Source organism: Dermacentor andersoni, chromosome 2 (assembly GCF_023375885.2).
Source record: "Dermacentor andersoni chromosome 2, qqDerAnde1_hic_scaffold, whole genome shotgun sequence".
Taxonomy (NCBI): Eukaryota; Metazoa; Arthropoda; class Arachnida; order Ixodida; family Ixodidae; genus Dermacentor; species Dermacentor andersoni.
Genome location: NC_092815.1, coordinates 102,348,848 through 102,369,639, shown reverse-complemented (window position 1 = coordinate 102,369,639; position 20,792 = coordinate 102,348,848). Strand labels below are relative to the sequence as shown.

Genomic DNA, 20,792 nt, shown 5'->3' with positions numbered 1-20,792 from the left:
TATCTGTAATTGTTTGCTTTGCCAGTTTCCTACACACGGCCCATAATAATCCTGGGACCCTTAAAGGACAGAATCAATGATGACTTGATATCGGAGTACCCGGAAAAATTTGGCTCCTGTGTTCCACGTATGTATATCTTTCCTCAAGTTCAGTATGGCACGAGCTTTTTATTCGCTCTTCATGGTTAAAGCTGTGCAAAGGCCTATCGAAACTCTCGGTAAAAAAATACAGGATCCTGGGTTCGCTTTCTTACATCTGTGTTGTCATTTTACTGTTCTCCATTTCCACAAAGTGTGCAAAACTTTTGCTGCATTACTTTGCACTACTGCCCAGAAAAATTGGCCAGAAACCACTGCAGGATGATTTTCAGGGTCAAGCTACAGCTTTCGTGTAGACCTGCTGAGATACGCTGCTTGGAACACTCGTTCGTTTGCTGTGTTGGCTAATGCTATGAAACTTGGTGTTCTGTGACAGCGCCCTGCCTCCATGATTGGCCCGTGCTACAATCCACATTAAAGCTTATGCAAGACTCACATCGTGCACTTATATCGGGATCGCTCACCAAGCCACCTTTGATTACAATGTCTGCAGGATCCACTCAGTTTACGCGGACATACAGCCGTCCATTCAAACTGGTGGGAAGAGCCAAAGAAAGCTTCATTTTAGCTTCACAACACAGGACCTTGCTTGCACTCACTTTTTTAAGCACCTGACTAATGCCAAGTCCAATAAATCGGCAGCCAAATGCTAACAGATTAGTAGGGAGCAAGTAGAAAAGTGTATTTTGTGAATACCTTTAGGCCTGTAGTGGTACTGCTTGCATAGCCTACACTCGAGCTCTGTCATTATCGGATGTACAGATGTGCTTTGGATGTGCCATGTTTGCAGACACAACCCGACCAAAGCGTGACTACGAGGTGGACGGACGTGACTACCACTTTGTGGCTTCAAGGGAACAGATGGAACGAGACATCCAGAACCACCTCTTCATCGAGGCTGGCCAGTACAATGACAACCTCTACGGCACCAGCGTTGCCTCTGTTCGGGAAGTGGCTGAGAAGGTGCGCATGCTATGCATACAGTTACCCCATTAACTCCTAAGCCCCAGCTGTGCTCAACCTGCCAGTTCATACTTATATCACCGAAGAGAAGCTACTTGTTCAGGCAGTGGTTCTTTCTGCATTTTGCAAATTCTTTATGGTTTGCATTCCTCTTACAATTTACTTGGACAGGAATGTATACTGACTTACCTTTGTTTTGAGGGAGAACCTCTACTTGAGAACAAGCTTTTCACTTTTTAATTTTGCATGAATAGAAAAGGTAAGCCATGCATATATGTACTTTTTTTTCTTGATGAATAAATTAAGAGCTGTAGTGTGGAGCAATAAGAATAAACATGAAATTATGTGCACTTCACTTCCTGTGCAGAGAACTTGGGAGCTGAAGGTAAAACACTCGCATTAAAAATTTTCACTGCAGCTCAAAACCTGTGAATGTTTAGTGATGATACAATGACTTTTCCATGTTTTATGGTCAACACTCCCATTGGCCAAGAACTTATGATTGAGAACATTGAAATGAAATATAAGGAATAACTTCAGGAACCTTAAGCACAATGCACAGAACTGCTTGGACAGGTGTATGTTAGCCTGTGGAGTGCTGCAGAAGCATCACCATTAGTGCAATTGTGTTGCCTCTTAGATTTGCAGGCTGTGCACTGTAAGTCTCGGGTGAAAGTGTTTACCCGAGGTTGCATTTTTCTGGCCATACGGACGTCTTTAAATATGGCCTTTTGTTTTAGGCAAACATTATCTATGGCATTGCTAATGATGTGTGCATTTATAAATAACAAAAGTGTGCAAAAGAAGTGCTTAAGGCTTAATTATTTTACAGCATGTGATGCAATTGCAAGGTTGAAGTCAGTCAGTAGTTGAGGCATGTCCGTTTAATAAGTATTTTGAGACTAGCACTAGCTTAAAGCTCTCCAACCCTTGAAATGTACCAGTGGTGTGCCACATGGTTCTGCCCCTCAGTGAATAATGATGTCATTTTGAGAAGGTAATGTGGGTGATGCCACTGTAGTAGGCACAACACATATTGAGGGCATATAGTATCTTGAAACTGGTGCTTGTCTCAGGATTTCTGATAAATGAGCAAGCCTTCAGCACTTACTAGCTAGCTGCAGTTTCGTAATTCCAATATGTGCCTCTATCCACTGCAGGTAGAAACCTGTACTATTGCATCGAAACGTTTTTCTTTTGTTTCATGTCTGTGAACCAGTTTTTATTTTTGCTAAACTTCATTTTATTGTGCTTAAGTGCACATTTTGCTACCCTAAACGAACCAGTTGTGCTTTGTTTGCACTATTTGCCTTCTATACTTAGATAGCCTGTTGGCAGAGCTGACCTCTTATATTGATGTGGTGTTCGCTTTTGTGTTTATACCACATGTTATGCTTCATGTCAAGCTTTCTCAGTTAATGTTTCTTTCTGTGTTCTCTTAGGGAAAGCATTGCATTCTGGATGTAAGTGGTAATGCAATCAAAAGGCTTCAAGTGGCTGGCCTCGAACCCATCGCCATCTTCATCAAGCCAAAGTCAGTCGAGTCAATAATGTAAGTTCGCTGCTTTAGATAGGTTTGTATTGAACATAGGTACACTCACGTACACTCTCTAGCCAGTTGTTCAGACCTGCACTGTTATTCATACTTCCCCACTGTTTCACGAGTTACTTCATAAAATTGTGTATAACGGCACTTACAGCTTTTTATGAGGTGTCCCGCTCAATTTTCCGGCCACCATTCGATAGGCTTGAACAAAGTTTCTACCATTCACATTGTGACATAATGATTTCTCATTAAGTGCCTTTTTAGCCAATGTAAAGAGGTCTTCATTGACTGAGCCTCTACCAATAACTTTCAGTCCCTGACTCCCAACGAAACAGCATTGGTTAGCTCTAGCAGTCTAGTCAGTTTAGCCATTTGCCGCCGGCCTGCATGATGGTGGATGGCTAACCCTCACGAGAAGCTCACCATGTTTCTAACACTGGGCGTTTGTGCCATCAGTGAGCCTGCACATGAGCTGCACTGATGGCCATTAAACCATCACTTGGGTCCACAGGCAACCAGCCAGCAACTACTGTTAGCACATATGAAGTTTGCCTTCGAGCTTACTGGCTGTAAGGGTATAAACTCGCACGTGGGCAGGAAGCCACAAGCTGAATTCACGCCACGCGGCCTAAGCTGCCATCATCATAATGCAGTCACATGTGACATCTACACTTTAAAGCACTGCGCAGTGATATGCAATCCATTTTGGGCTGCACAATATGCTTTGGGGGAACACAATGCATCTGATAGCCTTGACTATCAAGAAATTGTAAGGAGGTATTTATCCGAAGTAACAACCCCAGACAAAAATTCGTAAATGAGTTTTTTGTTTCAAACGAAAAATGGGGTTAATCATTTTTTTCTCTTGAAACTCCTTCTGAACTTCCCAGTTATTTCGGCATTTCTGTAATTCACTCATTGTCTGAAAAATCAGTCAGCAACTGTATTTTCTAAGTTTCCATACTCCTAAGATCCCTTGTACATTATACTACACATTGCCTTCATCCTTTCTCATGGTGCATGTGGAGCTGTACAGAAATGGTTCACTCATATTCTTTTCAATCTGCTCTAGAGAAATTTGACACTAAATTGATCTAGGCCACTGTGTTGTCACAGACGATGGAAAGCAACCTTGAAGTGTGTTTTCGAATTCCTCGAGAATGTGTGAAAATTGAGGATGCAGCAGCAACATGGCAATGTACTACACGTATTTGCATCTTTATCTCAGTGTTAAGGCAATGAAATGCAGTTTTTACCACAGCAAACATGAGGAGATGGTCACTTCTTTCAAGTAAATTAAGATCTAGCTTTTGGCACCTAACCGTAGTGTTTAAACAAAAAAATGCTTCTCACTATCGGGACATCCCAGCAGATTATAAAAACCAGCTTGAAAAGTGACTATGTCCCATAGCTCTGTTCAGGGCTCAGGAGAATACACATATGTCAAACTGACCCCTCCATGATTCTGTTGCCCTGACTAGACTACTGCATTCCAGAAAAAAAAATTACATTGGTGATGACCATAAAGGTTCATAGGACGCTGTTCTAGCAGCAGGGTTCTCTTGAATTTGGATTGAAATGGGTGCTTCAATTCACCTTAGTGGGGTATGTCTTAAGTAAACTTCTGTGAAGAGATGACAAGCTCTCTAGCAAGGGGCTGAGCATAATTTAACTGTGATAGAGTAGGAACGCTCACACTATCAATAATTGCATTAGGTAGGTTTATTGTGGTGTGTCATTTGCAGGCACAACTTGGAATCAACTAGCGCGAGAGAGGGGTAATTGAAGATCACTGGGAGAGGCTTTCATCCTGCAGCAGGCATAAAAATAGGCTTATGATGAAGATGATTGTTCTGTGTTGTCATGTGAACATAAAATCAATTCACTGAGTTTTCTCAATCGTAATCAATTGCAAGCAAAACTAGGCTTTAGAATTAGTGTACAAACATTTTCAGCAAAGTTGGCGCATAATATTTTGGCAAATGAAGCGCATGAATTCCGTTTAGGATGGGCAACATGCGCATGTCTAAATTCACGTGAGCTGCACTTGGAAATGAGAAGGGAGAAACTCTCGTAACGGTCAGCTGCAACAAAACGAAGACTGATGAGTTACAACAACGTCTTATCAGCTTCGTACTCTAACTGTCCACAAATATTTGAGCTATCTTGTTTACTCGTATCTAGGCTGATACCTAGAAATGGGAGGCCCAGAAACGAAAGAAAAAAGAACCAGAATATCACAATGGTAAGGCGTTGTTTGGCATTTTCCTTTCTTTTTCCAGGGAAATGAACAAAAGGATAACAGAGGAACAGGCACGAAAAACTTTTGAGCGAGCAGCAAAGCTTGAGCAGGAGTTTGCTGAATATTTCACTGGTATGTTTTTGTTGTGCTCCTTGCCTGAATGGTTCTTGCTGTGTAGACATTTCATTTCATGTATAGTATCCTGAATGCCTGAAGACATTACAATTGCAGTGGTTGAAATTAGCAATGCAGTAATATAAGAAAAGTCCTGGTTATGCAGCTTTAGCTAATAATTCACAAAAACAAGCCATGTCTTGCATCGCAAGTGTTGATCACATCCATGTATGAATCGTAAATCTACCATAAAATTCCGAGCAGGCGCACCCATCCATGGAGGCGCACCCCCTCTCTCCACTTTCGTGTGATTTGAAATTGGCGCCAACTACCGAGCAAGCGCCCCCTCCCTTGTTTGTGTGGAATGCTTCGTGCATTTGCATCGGACCACTTGGCTACAGTGTTTCTTTTCCATTTTTTTACGAAATTGCATACTAAATTAGATAACATGACTCAGTTTAGTTAGAAAGAAATTTGTTGTTTAGCCACACTTCTGCCGAGGTGCTAGTTCACCATAGCCAGATTGCTGCATAGCCAAAGCCTTCGTCAGTCGCGGTTTTGGTCAAACGCTTGAAGTGTGACGTGTGAAATAAGCGCGAGACACATGGTGCGATTTTGCATGCAATCCGTCACACGATGCGTCGGAGTTCGACGTGCCGCATACGCCGATTCAGGACACATGGTGCAAATGAGCGAGCAGCACGTAGCTCCAGCCAGAACCGGCGCCACTGCATGAACGCTAGGAATGACTTCGCAAACAAATGTGCTTGCACAGCTCTCTCGTTGTAAACAAGATGCCCATATAAACATGACTACTCAAGGAGTGTAGACGTGTTTCCGTGTCAGCTCCGTTGACGGGCGCCAATCACTAGAAGCCAGCAGGCCTCGCTCACTGGGACGTCGAATCGGAGACCGGTGGCACTTGGGACACAACCACATGCAGCTCATAACGAAGTGCCTATGTTGGTCAGCACAGCATGTACACAAATATGTCACGCTTAATCTATACATTTGATTTTATTGATGCCAACGGAAGCGAACAAGCAAGCCACACGAGCATGCGGTTGCTGGGAGACGGTATAGGCCTAACACGCTGGCCGCCGTACTCAGGGCCAACAGCCTTTGAATTTCGGTCTGCGACCGAGCAAGGGCCACCCCCGCAAACTTTCTTGGATTATCTTTAATCATAGGGGAGCGCGCTTGCTTGGAATTTTACGGTACATATGGCAGGCACAAAGCCATACCACACTTCACTTTTCCAAACTTCTTATTTTACCTCCCTGTTTCTGTGATTACCAATAACGGTTATGTAGTTGTGCTGCTAGTTATAGCCTTGAAAAATTGTGTTGTTTAGGTTTATCTTGTATTATTATGCTATTGAACTCCTTGGTGACAAATGCAAGTACTCTTAAGGCAGGGATAAGTCATTTTGTTGCACATTGTAAGCTACAATATAACCTTTTAATAGCTTAATTTGCAGAAAGTTGCCTCTGCTGCTGCGGACACATTTATGTGGGGGTGAAATGCAAAAATGCCCGTGTATCGTGCATTGGGGGCACGCTAGAGAACCCCAGGTGGTAAAAAAACTCTGGAGTTTTCCCCTACGGCTTGCCTCATAATCATATCATGGTCTTGGCACATAAAACCCCAGAATGTATATTTAATTGAGAAAGTTGCCTACATGCCCGCATATTTGAAATCTTATGCTGAATAATTATCACAGTGTTAAGTATAGTTCTACTTAGTCACAGTGTATTTTCATAGACAAGTACCTCCTCATCTGTATTTTGCTTTGCCACGTGCATAATTTCCACAATATGCATTATCCAGAGACATGTACACAAGAAAGTGACAGCTTATATTTTTCTAATATTTCTCTCAGCGATAATTCAAGGGGACACGCCCGAGGAGATCTACAAAAAGGTCAAGCACGTAATCGACATTAATGGAGGATCGTCAGCCTGGGTAGCAGCAAAAGAGAAGCTGTGAGAGAATGGCAGCCATCGGACGATGCCCCTAGACACGGGTGAAGGGGAACATATTCCTTTTCCAGATAATTTGTCTTGTTCATGAAAAAAGTGGCTTTCATGAAGGAAATAAGTTCAACCCGTGGATCCTTCATCACAGAATGAGAGAGAAGAGGTTATATGCGTGTGAGCCATAATGCAGGAGGCATTTTTCTTTTTCCAATCGACCGAGGGCGTTCACCGTGAATGACAGTGGTGTGTGAATGTGCGCGTGTGCAGCAAGAACACTGACGCTGGGTGGGGTGGTGTTGCGTGATACACCAAGTGAGCCGTCACCCGCCGCAAAGTCACCATGGCACAGAGAGAAGAGCAGTGGCCGCAGCTCTGAGTCTCTTTCTGTTTCTTTGTGCATCCTTTTGTATCATATTATCACTCTCTTGTCTACCAGCCACTCTCTCCCCTTTCATCCACTTTAATCTGCAATGTGTCATCCTTTGCCTGCCTTCTTTTTTCCATGCCCACTTCTCTTGTGACGATGACAGGACCGAAACAGTTGTGGACGGGCTGGTCTGTAAAATTGCTAGCTTCCCTGCATAGCCTCCAGTGCAAAAAGGCAATGCAACACAGCACCACTGTTATGTTTCAGAATAGAAGTCAGACGCATATTTTCACCACTTCATTTGCAATGCGTTAAGTGCATGGATGCTGTCTGCACCTTTACAAACCATGATCTGCGTGGCTGCTTGTGACAGGCATACTGTGGAAGGAAACTAGACTATAAATTACGGAAAGCACTAAGAAACCTAAACTGTGCAGTTTTTGTAATCATTCAAGCGAAACTTGGGAAGCTAAGATAGAAGCTGCTTATATGACCCGAGCTTACAGAACACAAGGTCCTCTCTGCACTTAAGAGGTACTGTCATGCCCTTTCTTATGGCTGATAACATTCTGGAATGTGTGAATTATCTTTGTTATTGTTTTTCATAAAGTTGTTTTGGCAGCTGGCAAGCCGGGCACTCACGTTTTACCCCTTAAGGAAGCCATGACAGAGGTGTAGTGTTGCTGAAACTTCACTTTTGCATATCTGGCATATAGCTTTAAATGAATGAATTTGGTGAATGATGCCTGTAGATCTAGTAGAAGAGGGCAGGCAGCACCCTTCATGAATATCCTCTTCTTTTTTTTTTTTTCGTTGCTATACATTGATTTTACAGAATTCATTCTTTCTATTGCTGCTATGAAAAACAAGCATGCTTTGCACAGTTGTTGCACTTTCGTGTTTTACATTGTCCAACTTACTGTTACTCTCCTACCACATTTTAGGTTTGTTGTGGGTGGTTTCGTAGGGGTCTGGAAGATGTGCCGTATTGACGGTGCAGAGATGTCATGCAAGGCATTGCTTTAAGCACTGCACGGGTTGCAACACAGTGTACATAAGATATACGAATGCAACACAAATGGGTGCGTGAAGTATACAAGCACGTGCCCCACACCCTTGAACGCGAGTAGAAGATGCTTGCAAACATGACTCACCAAGGTGGTTGGTGCATCTTTGTGCCATTAAATTGCTGCATTCGTTTCCTTTTAGCTCTCCAAATTGTGGCTTTCTTGTATGCCTCTTATACAGCGCTTTGCTTTCGAAGGGACCATTCAAAGAGTATGGTAGTAGACCTCTGTACATTTCAGCAAGCACAGAAGATAAAGTGTTCACGATTCTCTCTTTTAGGAAAGACCTTAATGCTCAGGCTGTCCAATCAGGGGCTCATTACCAACCACCCTCTGCGTCTCAAGTTTGGAGAACTACTTTGTATAGAAAGTACAAATGTTGCATATCAGAGGTTGTCGGGCAAACACAGGTTGAATATTTGAGGTCGCTGCAGGTCGGGCCTGTCGTGGTGAAAGGTTGACGGAAATTTGGTGACACTGGTTGCTTGTTGAGGACAGGCCTAAGTGTGGAAGCTTCATGGATGCCACATGTTGTACATGGCATACTTTTGTTAGACCAGAATAATGTTGACCACTTAACAAGTAACCTCTCTGTTGTGAAGTCACTTTGAGCTCACCATTTCAGCAGTGATATTGTACTGTCAAGCTCATTGTTATCTTTTTTGAGTTGATCTCCCTAGATTTCTCACTTCTCAGAATGCACATTTAACTCTTTATTTTTGTTTATCGTATGCCCGGGCCACATTTGGCTTGCCTACTTTTTGAATGGTCCTTGAAGAAATGTAAGTGCAAGAAAGGCTACCAGAACACATTAGGCACTTCAATGCGTTTCGTTTGACAGTGCATTTCACAGCACCTTAGGCCACAGCAGTCAAAGGTTATCCATGTAAACTTACGTGGCAGCAACCATAACCGAAGCTTGCAAACTGCAGTTTAGTTTGCATGGCTTCTAGGAAAAGTGTAAATTGTGTGTCATAAGATGATTCTTTGCTGTTGCTGTTATCACCCTTGTCTGCCTTGAACGTCTGAAGTAGAAGAAGCATGTTTGTTTCATTGAGCTGCTTGCTGTGACTTGTTCAGTTTAGAGCTGTGAATGCACAAAATAAAGCGGTAACTGTGCGCTTAGCTCAAGCTGTGGCACAAGAGCCACAGAAGTCGCTGCTCCTCGCAAACTGGAGGTCAACTGTTTCACCGTCTGATGCAGAACCCATGTACAGAGAGAGGCCAGAAGTATTTTAACCCCACAGTAGCAGAAATCTCGCCCCTTCCCTGTTATTCACTTTAGTAAATTATTTGCATAGCTCACGTTCTGTTGCACAAGTTCGTACATATATGATGTCTAGACTGTGAATTCCTTGTTTTGATTCTTAATATTAAGCAATTTCTAGCAAGCACGCTGATGCTTGACGTGCCTACACCACTTAATTACATGGCTGATGGAAGAAAAAAAGAACTCCCAATGTCTGCAGCATATTTGCTTCTGCGATTGTTATTTCAATGCTTGCGTTGTTTCTTGTGGGGCAAGCACGCTAACATCCTGCGCGCAGTTGATCATGGTAAGAATGCATAGTCTGGAAGCTGTAATATACAGTACAAGGAGTATCACACACTTGCGGATAGACGCACCTTCAATTCCCTCTTTTTCTTTTCTCTCTTTTTTTTATTATAAGCACATGGCAATGCAAATTGAAACTTGTAATAACATACACACACACACATCTGCGCATGCTTCATGTGCGATAAGAAAAGTACTAATGTCTTGGCTTGTGTTCTTAAGGTGCTAGTTTGTTTTGTGCTATACTACATGGCATCGTCGCTGAAATGTTTCTCATTGTTGCCCCCCATGTTCTCTCTCACTCCTCAGCTGGTGAGGTGTTGACAAGTTCCCAGCTGTAGACTAAATTCCCAGCGAGGACTTTGTGATATATATAGCGCTTTGTGTTTATTCATTCACTGGCTCCCCCATTCACATTCATGTATTACTAACAAGCGCATTCACTTTGCTGCTAGACAAGGTTGTTTTTATCATCGATGCACTGTGAATTGTGATTGTGTGTTAATTATGCAGACATCTTTTTAAGTTTTATTGAGGAGGGCTACACCTGCAGTATTACATCATTGCTCTTTTTTTTTTTTTACTTTTGGCAATATGTTGAAGTGTTGCAGAACCCCCAAAAACGAAAAAAAGAATGATACTGAGATCTGACTGAGGATTATACAGACAGATATATATATTGTATGTACATGTATACAGGTATACATACAAATAAATTTATGAGGAAAATGCTTGGAGTGCTCATGCTTGTTGCAGGCATGACTTGGAAAATACAGATATATATAGTAGTAGACGAGAATTCTTTTGAGTGCATTTAGTTTTTTCATCTTCAAAATTCCTAATATGTGTCCATGTCTTTTGGAGAGTGTGGCTCATTCTTTTGAAAACGAATTATTATACGTCGTCAGATTGCTAGCGATAAAACTACAAATATAACTGGTTGTGCCAATGTTGCCGACTGTACTTAAACTGAGTTTTTTTTTGGGGGGGGGGGGGGGGGGGGGGGCATGGTTAGCACTTTTGGGGCTGCCAAGTGACAGCAGCAGTAACCGTGAACCTGTGCAGGAGCCACAGCCAACCACATCTGAAGTGCGAACAGCACTACTCCACGTAGAATGGTCTTTTGCACACGCAGCAAGTGCCGACCAAGCCTTGCAGTACAGTGACCTGTGCTTCTGCCCTGACAACATTAAAAGATCTTGTGCTAACTGCTGCCTCGTTCTTATTCAAATTTCACAAGATTTGCCGGTCTTCATAACTCACTGAAAGTCGTCATCATCGTTACTGTGGTCCGTCGAGACTTTGTAGCAGGAGGGCAGCCAAACCAGCCCACGTCTCTGCAGCTCGACTATTCAGTGGCAAGGTGCGCACACGACGGCGATACTTTGGGCATGTGGGGCCAATATGGGCCCAGCGTTGGGTTGATATTGGCCTGACGTGGGGCTCGGCTTACATTGGCCTAGCTTTGTGTGCTACCTCTGTTATTGAACAGTGCGCACCAAAAGATGCGATCTTGCTGCGAAATTCGAGCGATAACAGAGCTGCAATAAACGCAATATCTTAATTTGAATTTGTTAGAATTTTTTGCAGTTGCCACGAATTGTGGGATTTAAGCGAAGCTCCGATGAGCCAGCAAGACAAAATGGCACTTCACGTTAAAATAATTCCTAGCAGATTTCGGAAAGGAACGCGCTTCGCATAACCTGTCCGTAATGGTCAGTGGAGTACCTTGGAGAGCAAAGGTAAGCCTTATTCCGGGTGATATTCACGAGCGGTAACTTTCAGTAATACTATGTCGGATCACTTTCGCGAGATTTTGCGTGACTTGGCACCGGACACGTAGATTTGGCGCCATGCAAAGATAGCGAGCTTGACACAGTGCCAGAAAGGCCAACGCTTCCGTTGCCAGAGTCCTAAGGGATCTTATCTCCAACAGGGACGGTGTTGTCGCTAGATCAGTGACAGCTTCTGCTTGGTGAGAAATACGACGTACGACACGCCTAATCGCGGAGAGGTAGGTAAAGAACGCTTCGCTTTAAAAACGCCGGTAGCTCTACATACCAACATAGGAAAACTCACGACTCGCTCACAAACTGTACGTTTACAGCGAAGCTGTTAAGGGCTACTTTCCCCACTATCGTGTCCGCGTGTATAAAAAAAAAGATCACGAAGATAGTACAATGCCGGGCCGACGCGCGGCGGAGGTGCAGTTCGTCATTAAGGGGCCCACATACACAGCTTCACTGGTCATCCTTTCTCACAGAGTAGAAGGGCACTGAGTTGTTTGCTTAGATCTCACTAAGGCTTTGACTCAACAAAGCTACCCTCCGCCAGGCTCCCTCGCACTTGCAAGTCCTCAGACTCGGGCAGGTCCACTTAGACTACAGATTCACTCACGCGAGCTTTCTCGTTTATTGAATGCACCACAAAACGCATGCAGAGCGTTTACAAGCGCCAGACATTTAAAATGTTCCTCGACTACCTTTGAAACCTCAGAAACGCCTTGGAACGAGTATGGTACCTCCCAGAAGTATATTGCCAATTTATATACATAGTGCAAGCGTAGATACAGGGCCGTGTATATTTCGCTTAGTGTTGGAGAAAAAGCCGCAGTTTCGCCCGAAAGGCGAAGCATCGATTTCTTCGAACAAGTTAGTAGACAGCCATACGAAGTAAGGATAGCAGTTTTGTCGGCCGTATAAACATTCACTCGCTTACTAACTAAATTAACAACCACAGTGTGACGCGCGCACAAGCAAACGTGAACACATTTCGCCCGATGACCGCAGAAATTCGCTGCCAAGAGACTGGACTGAGGAAGCGCGGCAGCAGCAGCGAGCGAACCGACCGTGCTGCCTCGCTTCAATGCGAACCAAGAGGCGAAAACCACTTTCAAGATGGGGCCCGCTCCGCCGCGTCAAACGCAGCAGCAGCCGGGGCTTTAGCCGGCGTAGAACGCCTCCTCCACCCGCCGCCCCCCCCCCCCCCCCGGTGCCTTGCGCGCGAGGTCGAGCCGCCATCGTCAGCTCACCCTCGCGCGCTTTCACTCGTACGTACACATACGGCGCGCGGCGGCGATGTTATCGCCCTTGGACTTTATACGGAACATCACGGCGGCGACGATGGTAGAAATGCGCCCGGAGTGTCCATATAGTTGCAATGAACGATTTTGCGCTTACCGCTGCACTGTTCTTGCTCATATTTTGCAGAAAGATGGCGTTCTGAGGACTACAGTTTTCAAGAAAAAAAGTGCAAAGTTACCTTCCTTTCGTGAAGTAGCGACACGCTTTGAGGAATGCCACCTCCTGCTCACGCGCTCTGGCCGACGCCGCGTCGCTATTGGCCTAATAACATCACGTGGGCCCTGTTATGATTGGGGGCGCATTCCCATCGCTCGTGATCCGTTGTCAAGATTGGAGTCGGGCATGAATTAGAAGGTAGCTTGCCCATGCCGTCGCCCAACTTATCCACGCTGAGGACGTTGATGAATGGAAGGACTGCTTCTCATCGAGAACGAGGAATATGGGTTTATTTACAGTATCTACATCAGTCTAGCATGACTGCTCAGAAAAGTACATCAGCCTAACATGACTACTTGAGAGAGTGACAGTCTAACATGACTGCTTTAGAGAGTGTCAGTCTAACATGACTGCTTGAGAGAGTGTATCAGTCTAACATGACTGCTTGAGAGAGTGTCAGTCTAACATGACTTCTAGAGTGTCCTGAGCATGCGCACAACAGCGGTTTATAAACACTCGGTACTCCCCTTGATTCCAAGGGTACGAAACGTTCGTCCAGTCATTGCAAACACGCCGCCTTTCCCCGGGACGGCTTACACACACACAGGTTCACGGTCCGAAACCGACATCACACGAATTTCGTAGAACTCGGAGCGGACCCTCACAGCGCGCCCGGGTAGCCATTGTCCTGCGTCTTGGTCGGCGCGTGGGAAGGGGGCCCCGACGACGTTCCCGCGGCAACTCCCCCGCTCGCGGCAGATCAGGCCCGCGTTGGTTGGTTCGGTAACAATAGTTGGCCCGCCGAACGCATTCAGTCACAATGGCGATTTAGTGACGCCGTGGCTAGAGGTTTGCGGCGGCATTCTAGAAAACGTTGACGCCCGTTGTCGCAACTGGCTGGCAACACTTGCATCTCAGCTGGGCCGTTCTTAACAGCCCTCGCGCCTTGCTTAAGCGCCATTTTTGCTCGAGAAGCGTCTACGGTGTGGCGAGGAGCGCATGTTGGCGCTGTTGCTACGCTCGAGCAGTGTAGGTGGCGCCACGGTCGAGAAGGGGCGTGAAAGAGAGAAAGGAGAAGTGAAGGCGGAGGAGGAGAGTGTCGTTACTTTACGAAGTTTAGGGGGTTTAGCAAGCAAGAACTTATGTCGCCGCCTGCCGGCAGCTGCAGAAAGCAGCGGGTCGGGAAGGGTTGCCGCTTGTTGCCTGCACCTCTGGAACATACAGTGTTGGAATCTCAGCGCTGACGCCCGTTGTTGCAATCGGACCGCTGGCACGAGTTGTTGCAACTGGGTCGCAAGCCCCAAGGGTAGCGTTGGCCTGGCGGCCTGGGGCACAACTGGAAGCATCCGAAGGTCCTGGCAAAGCATGAGTCGACTGCTAACAGAACAACTTGTTTATTCTAGCATCGCAAAAGAGCGGCCGGTCAGGTCGACCGAAGTGGAGAGATGGGAGAGCACGTTACTCGACAGAAGAAATCGGAGCCTCTCTCGGCGTCCGGGGGCAGCTGCTCTTATACTCTCGGAGTTGAGGGCAAGAAGGAACGCCTCGATAGAGGCGCACGTGACGGGGCACGGACACGCTGAGAGACAGGTTGAGACGAGTGTAGTGACGCATCCGCCGGGCCGGCGCCGGTCAGACCTCCTCGCTTCACACTTGGGGAGCTCCTCTCCCCGGCTGCCGCGCTTTGACAAGCGTGGGCACCAACATGCACACACACACACACACGCACACACGAATGGCATTGAAACATGCCTGGACGCGCTTGGCAGGAGGCGTTACGGCAGCGTTGAACGGGCCAAAATGTCCGCCGCTTTGAATGAAGCCCCGGCGTCCGTTGCATCCGCGCCGGCTATACCGCGCGTCGTAGGCGAAACGTAACAACAGCAGCTCTCCCAGCAGACTTCACTGAAGCTCCAAATTGCGATCTTTCTACGAAATTTGAGCAATGACAGTGCCGCGGTAAGTGCATGATCTATTTTTCAATATTGCTACGGAACAGCCGCCACGGTGTGGCTGCACTGAGGAGAAAGAAGACGACGTGTGTGCGGCTTGATATAGCGTCGCCATTGTGGCCTCCGTTAGCTTCCTTGTAAATAAATTGTAACTAGCATTCAGCTTCAGTTACACGCAACATTAATTTGGTGGAAGTGGACGTTCCCTGTACCCGTCATGGAGCTTAGCAGCGGTCGCAACGGCTACAATGCAACTTCGGCTCCTGCTGGCGGCACTTCATCTACGCAAGCGTCTCCGCCTGCAGCCCCGACCTACGTCGCCGTTTCCCCACCTCGGGATCCTGGTATTTTCAACGGAGTCGGCAGTCCTGATGTTGACGACTGGCTCCGCTTATACGAGCGTGTCAGCACCAGTCACAGGTGGGATCCGACTATTATGCTTGCCAACGTTCTTTTCTACCTCGACGGAGCTCCACTGGCGTGGTTCCAGACTCACGAAGAGGAGATCTCGAGCTGGGATCTCTTCAAAAACAAGCTCCGCGACCTTTTTGGCAATCCGTTTGGTCGACAAGTCAATGCCAAGGAAGCCCTTGCCACACGTGTACAGACGTCGACCGAGTCCTACGTGTCGTACATTCTCGACGTCTTGGCCCTTTGTGCCAAGGCTGACCCGAACATGTCTGAGGACGATAAGGTTAACCACGTCCTCAAAGGCGTTGCTGACGACGCCTTCAATTTACTGGTGTTTACAAACGTCACCAGCATCGATACCATCCTCAAGGAGTGCCGCCGTCTCGAGCATGCTAAATACCGCCGGGTATCCCAGCACATCACGCGACTTCCCAACACAGCCGCTACGTCATCCTGTGACGAACTCTACCACCAGCCGTCGCGATTAGACAACTTGACTCACATCATTCGTCGTGAGGTCGAAGCGGCACAACCGGCGGCCCCTTCATTCCCGTTACCTGATCATTCTCCGGTGACAATCTCCTTGATCTAGGCCGTCGTCCGTCAAGAGCTGTCCAACGTCGGCCTGCAATCCGTTCGTTCCGTACGCTCAGACCCCACGGGACGACTCGCTCGCTGGGCGTTATGCCTGCAAGAATATACCTTCCCTGTGGTATATAAGACGGGACGCTTGCACCAGGATGCCGATTGTTTGTCCCGCTACCCCGTCGACGAGCCGGCTGATGCGGACGCCATCACTTGCGTTTTCTCTGTGTCCCAGTTGCTTCAAATTGGCAACGAGCAACGCCGCGATCCTTCCTTACGAGCCCTCATCGACCGTCTGGAGTCTACTCCTGGCGACGCCTCTCCGGATGTTTCTCCTTAAGGAGGGGGCATAGTACCGCCGCAATTTTGATCCACACGGCCTTGACCTTCTGCTCGTCATTCCATCGCACCTGTGTTCGACTGTCCTCCAGCAACATCACGACGCTCCCTTGGCTGGACACTTGGGCGTCTCCCGCACATACGACCGTGTGCGCCGTCGATTCTTTTGGCCGGGTCTCGCCCGCTCCGTGCGGCGCTACGTTGCCGCTTGTGAGCCCTGTCAGCGCCGAAGGAAGCCCTCCACACCTCCAGCTGGATGTCTCCAGCCGATCGATATCCCACCCGAACCCTTTTTCCGTGTTGGTCTAGACCTTCTTGGACCATTTCCTCTCTCGGGCTCCGGAAATAAATGGGTCGCCGTCGCTACTGATTATGCTACGCGGTACGCAATCACCAGAGCCCTCCCGACAAGTTCTGCTACTGACGTTGCTGACTTTTTTCTGTATGACATCATTTTAGTGCACGGTGCTCCGCGCCACTTACTCACTGACCGTGGCCGCAGCTTTCTCTCGGCAGTCGTCGAGGACATCCTCCGCTCCTGCTCGACAAAGCACAAGTTCAGCACGTCCTACCACCCACAGACCAACGGCCTCATGGAGCGCCTCAACTGGACCATCACCGACATGCTTTCGAAGTACGTTGCGACCGATCACCATGACTGGGATCTTCGCTTACCATATGTGACGTTCGCGTACAATTCATCGCGTCACGACACCGCCGGCTATTCACCATTCTATCTCCTATATGGCCGAGAACCCGCGTTGCCCTTGAACATTTTGCTGCCCTCGGCCACACGTTCAGCCACTGAATACGCCCGCGACGCGATCGCACACGCCGACCACGCGCGACAGCTCGCCCGCACCCGTCTCGAGGCCTCACAGGAGTATCAGAGACGCCTCTATGATTGCCACCATCGCGACGTGCACTTTTCTCCGGGTTCTCTGGTGCTTCTCTGGTCACCCATTCGACGTGTGGGCCTTTCCGAAAAGCTTCTGTCGCGCTACACTGGCCCTTACCGTGTGGTGCGACAAGTGACAGATGTCACGTATGAAATCATCCCCGCCGACCTCTCAGCGTCATCATCAGCTGCAAGTGACATCGTGCACGTGGCGAGACTAAAACCATACCAGACACCTTTCACCGCGGATGTGTAGATTAAGCACCGGGACGGTGCTTCTACAGCCGGGGGTGATGCTACGGAACAGCCGCCACAGTGTGGCTGCACTGAGGAGAAAGAAGACGACGTGTGTGCCGGCTTGATATAGCATCGCCATTTTGGCCTCCGTTAGCTTCCTTGTAAATAAATTGTAAATAGCATTCAGCTTCAGCTACAAGTAACAATATTATTAAACGACATATGCACGTACCTTTGAGCGTACGGCAGGGCTGGAGTGCACGTTCGCGTGCTCCAGTCTGGCCGTGCTACTTGGTGCGAACCAGCTTTGCCCATCATCGGATAGTAGGCAAATCCAGGGGCGCTATTCTCGACTCGCATGGTGGCTGCGCGGCCGCCATTATCCGCCATGTTGACACTCTGGTTGGCTGTGGAGAGCTCACGTGCCTTTAAATTTGTGCCGCGAAACGGAAGTTCTGCAAAATGCAATTTTGCGTTTTCATCAGGATGACGTGACGTGGAGCTGCAAATTTTATTGACTAATACATTTTTTTGGTCCTTGGCAGCTATATCAGAGTGTCTACCAACCGGGAAAACAGGGAATTCTCAGGGATCTTGAGTAGTCTGGAAAAACTCAGGGAAAACTCAGGAATTTGTGCCTCTATCAGGGAAAATTAGCTGTAATTTTGTTGAAAGGTTCGAAAGTCGTGGTAATGCTGGCTCAAGTAACAAACAGGAATCGTAATTAATCGTATTTGACGCCCTGTCGTGGGCTGGAGGAGTTGCCAGTGTACATTCAACGACCGACTTTCCGGATTCCCGATAATTCCGACGGCTTCGCGGCACCAACATATACCCCATAGACTCAATGTATCAGAACGCCTGAAAATTCGGACGCAAGAACTCTTTGCCGTACGATTTTCCCGACATTTTGCCCTGACCACAGGTCCGAAACAGCATTACTCAAAGCCGCCACCGCTGCCATATTGATTACCTCGCCGCCTCGAATCGGCGCTCTCCCCGCAGGGGCGTCTGCGTCAGCAGGCGTTTGGTGTGTTGCGACACCACGTACCCGAGCACACGAGGGTTGGACCCTCCCGCGTGTTGCCGTGCGCGGCTTAGCCGTGTCTGGGGAAAGGGGGATCCTGGGGGTTGAGCTGATGCTGGGCGTTTGGACCTTTAAGGCCCCCCGGCGGAGGCAACACACTCCTTTGGCCTCTGCTTCACATAGACGGCACCCCCGGACTGACCCACCCGGGGGAAATCGGCGGTCGCCTTTTCCTGTCCTCCTCTCCAATCTTCGTCTTTCTCTCTCGCCTTTTTCATCTTTCCTGTCTTCTCATCACTTCTCCTCACTTCCGTATTCCTGGCGGCGAGGGTTAACCTGGTGTAATTATCCAACCTTGGGTATTTTATATTAGGTTATAGTGGCGATGCATGGCTGGCGTCTGCAGGCTTCCAATCTTGAAGCGTCCCCTTGTTGGGCTCGGTGGTGGGTGGCCACCATCGCCGCCGAATTTTCCAAATTTTTATGGCTGAAGCTTTTCCCCTATTATCTGGTCGCTCCCTGAAGAGGGGGCGCACCGATCAACAGTTGAACTTTTTCATGCAACCGAAAGTGTCCTTTCCTAAATACCACGTTGTCCACAGTCAGCACGAAACCAAGACAGTCCGAATGATATCACCATTTCTTGTAGCTAAATCTATCACTGAAGCAATAGGCCCAGGTTATAAAGTTACGAAGATGGGAAGTGGCGATCTTCTACTAGAAGTTCGCGGCAAGCCACAATATGACAAACTATCAAAACTTGTAGCGTTTGGGGACATTCCCGTTTCTGTAGGACCACACAGGTCGATGAACACAGTGCGCGGTGTCATCTCAGAAGATGACCTTATCGAACTTACCGAAAGTGAATTACTAGAAGGATGGCAAGAACAGAACGTCTTCAAGGTACAAAGGATAAAAATAAGGCGAGATGACAAAGAAATACCAACCAGGCACATAATCATCACTTTTGGAACTAGCAACTTACCAGATTCAATAGAAACAGGATACTGCAAACTGCGGGTAAGACCATACATTCCTAACCCACGCCGATGCTTCAAGTGTCAGCGGTTCGGGCACGGTTCGCAAAGTTGCCGAGGGCGCACTACTTGTGCAAAATGTGCATCAAACGAGCACTCATCCGACACTTGCACTTCCGCCACACGTTGCGCTAACTGTGAAGGGGATCACCCCGCATACTCTCGTTCCTGCCCATCATGGAAAAAAGAAAAACAAATAATCGAAATCAAAGTCAAACTTAACCTTTCCTTCCAAGAGGCGCGCAAGCGCTTCTCGTTGAACCAATCTAGTCCGTCCTACATCGATGTGGCGCGCGGGGGGGCAGCGCTACATCATTCGGCGGCCGCCCAAGTCGCACGGAGTCTGACGGCGGTCACGCCATTAGCCCCCCCCCCCCCCCCCCCCCCCCCCCTGGCTGGAACAGCCAGCGCTGTTCCAGCCCCCGCAAAGGAGGAACAGCAGACCCTCGGGCCTGTTGAACCCAGGGCCACTGCTCGTGCAGATCGGCCCACCACTCCCGAGAAAATCCCCGCTGCGCGGGCAGTATCCACCGCCTCAGATGAGGTGATGCATACGAGCATAAATCCGGCGTCTCAGACGCCCAAGGAACGGCGCAGCTCCCTTGAGCGCGCCCGGAAGATAGAGAGATCTCGTTTCACGGGGCCTGGAAAGGTCTCGTGAGATAATCTAATCCATATTTCTTAGACACACAGCACAAAACACATACATTATGGATACACAGATAATACAATGGAATGTCAGGGGTTTACTCCACAACCTAGACGACATTAAGGAACTCTTAAATAAGTACAATCCAAAGGTGCTGTGTGTCCAGGAAACACATCTTAATCCTTCACGCACGAACTTTCTCCGGCAGTATACCGTTTATCGAAAAGACCGCAACGACGCCCTTGCCTCGTCTGGCGGTGTGGCATTATTGTAGATAAGGGTGTTGCTTGTCGGCAACTACAGCTTAAAACACCCCTAGAGGCAGTTGCAGTCAGTGCGGTACTGTTTAATAAGCTGATTACAATTACCTCTGTATACATCCCCCCGAACTACCAACTTTCAAAAACAGAATTTGACACGTTTATCTATGAACTGCCCGAACCTTACATTATCGTTGGAGATTTTAATGCACACAACACCCTTTGG

General features: G+C 47.6%; 1 protein-coding gene across 9 annotated transcripts in view; it reads left to right on the top strand.

Moving 5' to 3' along the window:
- The window catches only part of dlg1 (MAGUK family member discs large 1), a 735,259-nt gene extending 724,119 nt beyond the window's left edge, over positions 1–11,140 (top strand). For all 9 annotated transcript variants that reach the window (XM_055076706.2, XM_055076707.2, XM_055076705.2 and 6 more), the window contains 5 exons: positions 26–127; positions 890–1,062; positions 2,505–2,614; positions 4,891–4,982; positions 6,847–11,140. In XM_055076706.2, coding sequence (XP_054932681.1) covers positions 26–127; positions 890–1,062; positions 2,505–2,614; positions 4,891–4,982; positions 6,847–6,953 — 584 coding nt within the window. In that variant the 3' untranslated portion in view covers positions 6,954–11,140. The remainder of the gene's footprint in view (positions 1–25; positions 128–889; positions 1,063–2,504; positions 2,615–4,890; positions 4,983–6,846) is intronic.
- Positions 11,141–20,792: the final 9,652 nt, after the last annotated feature.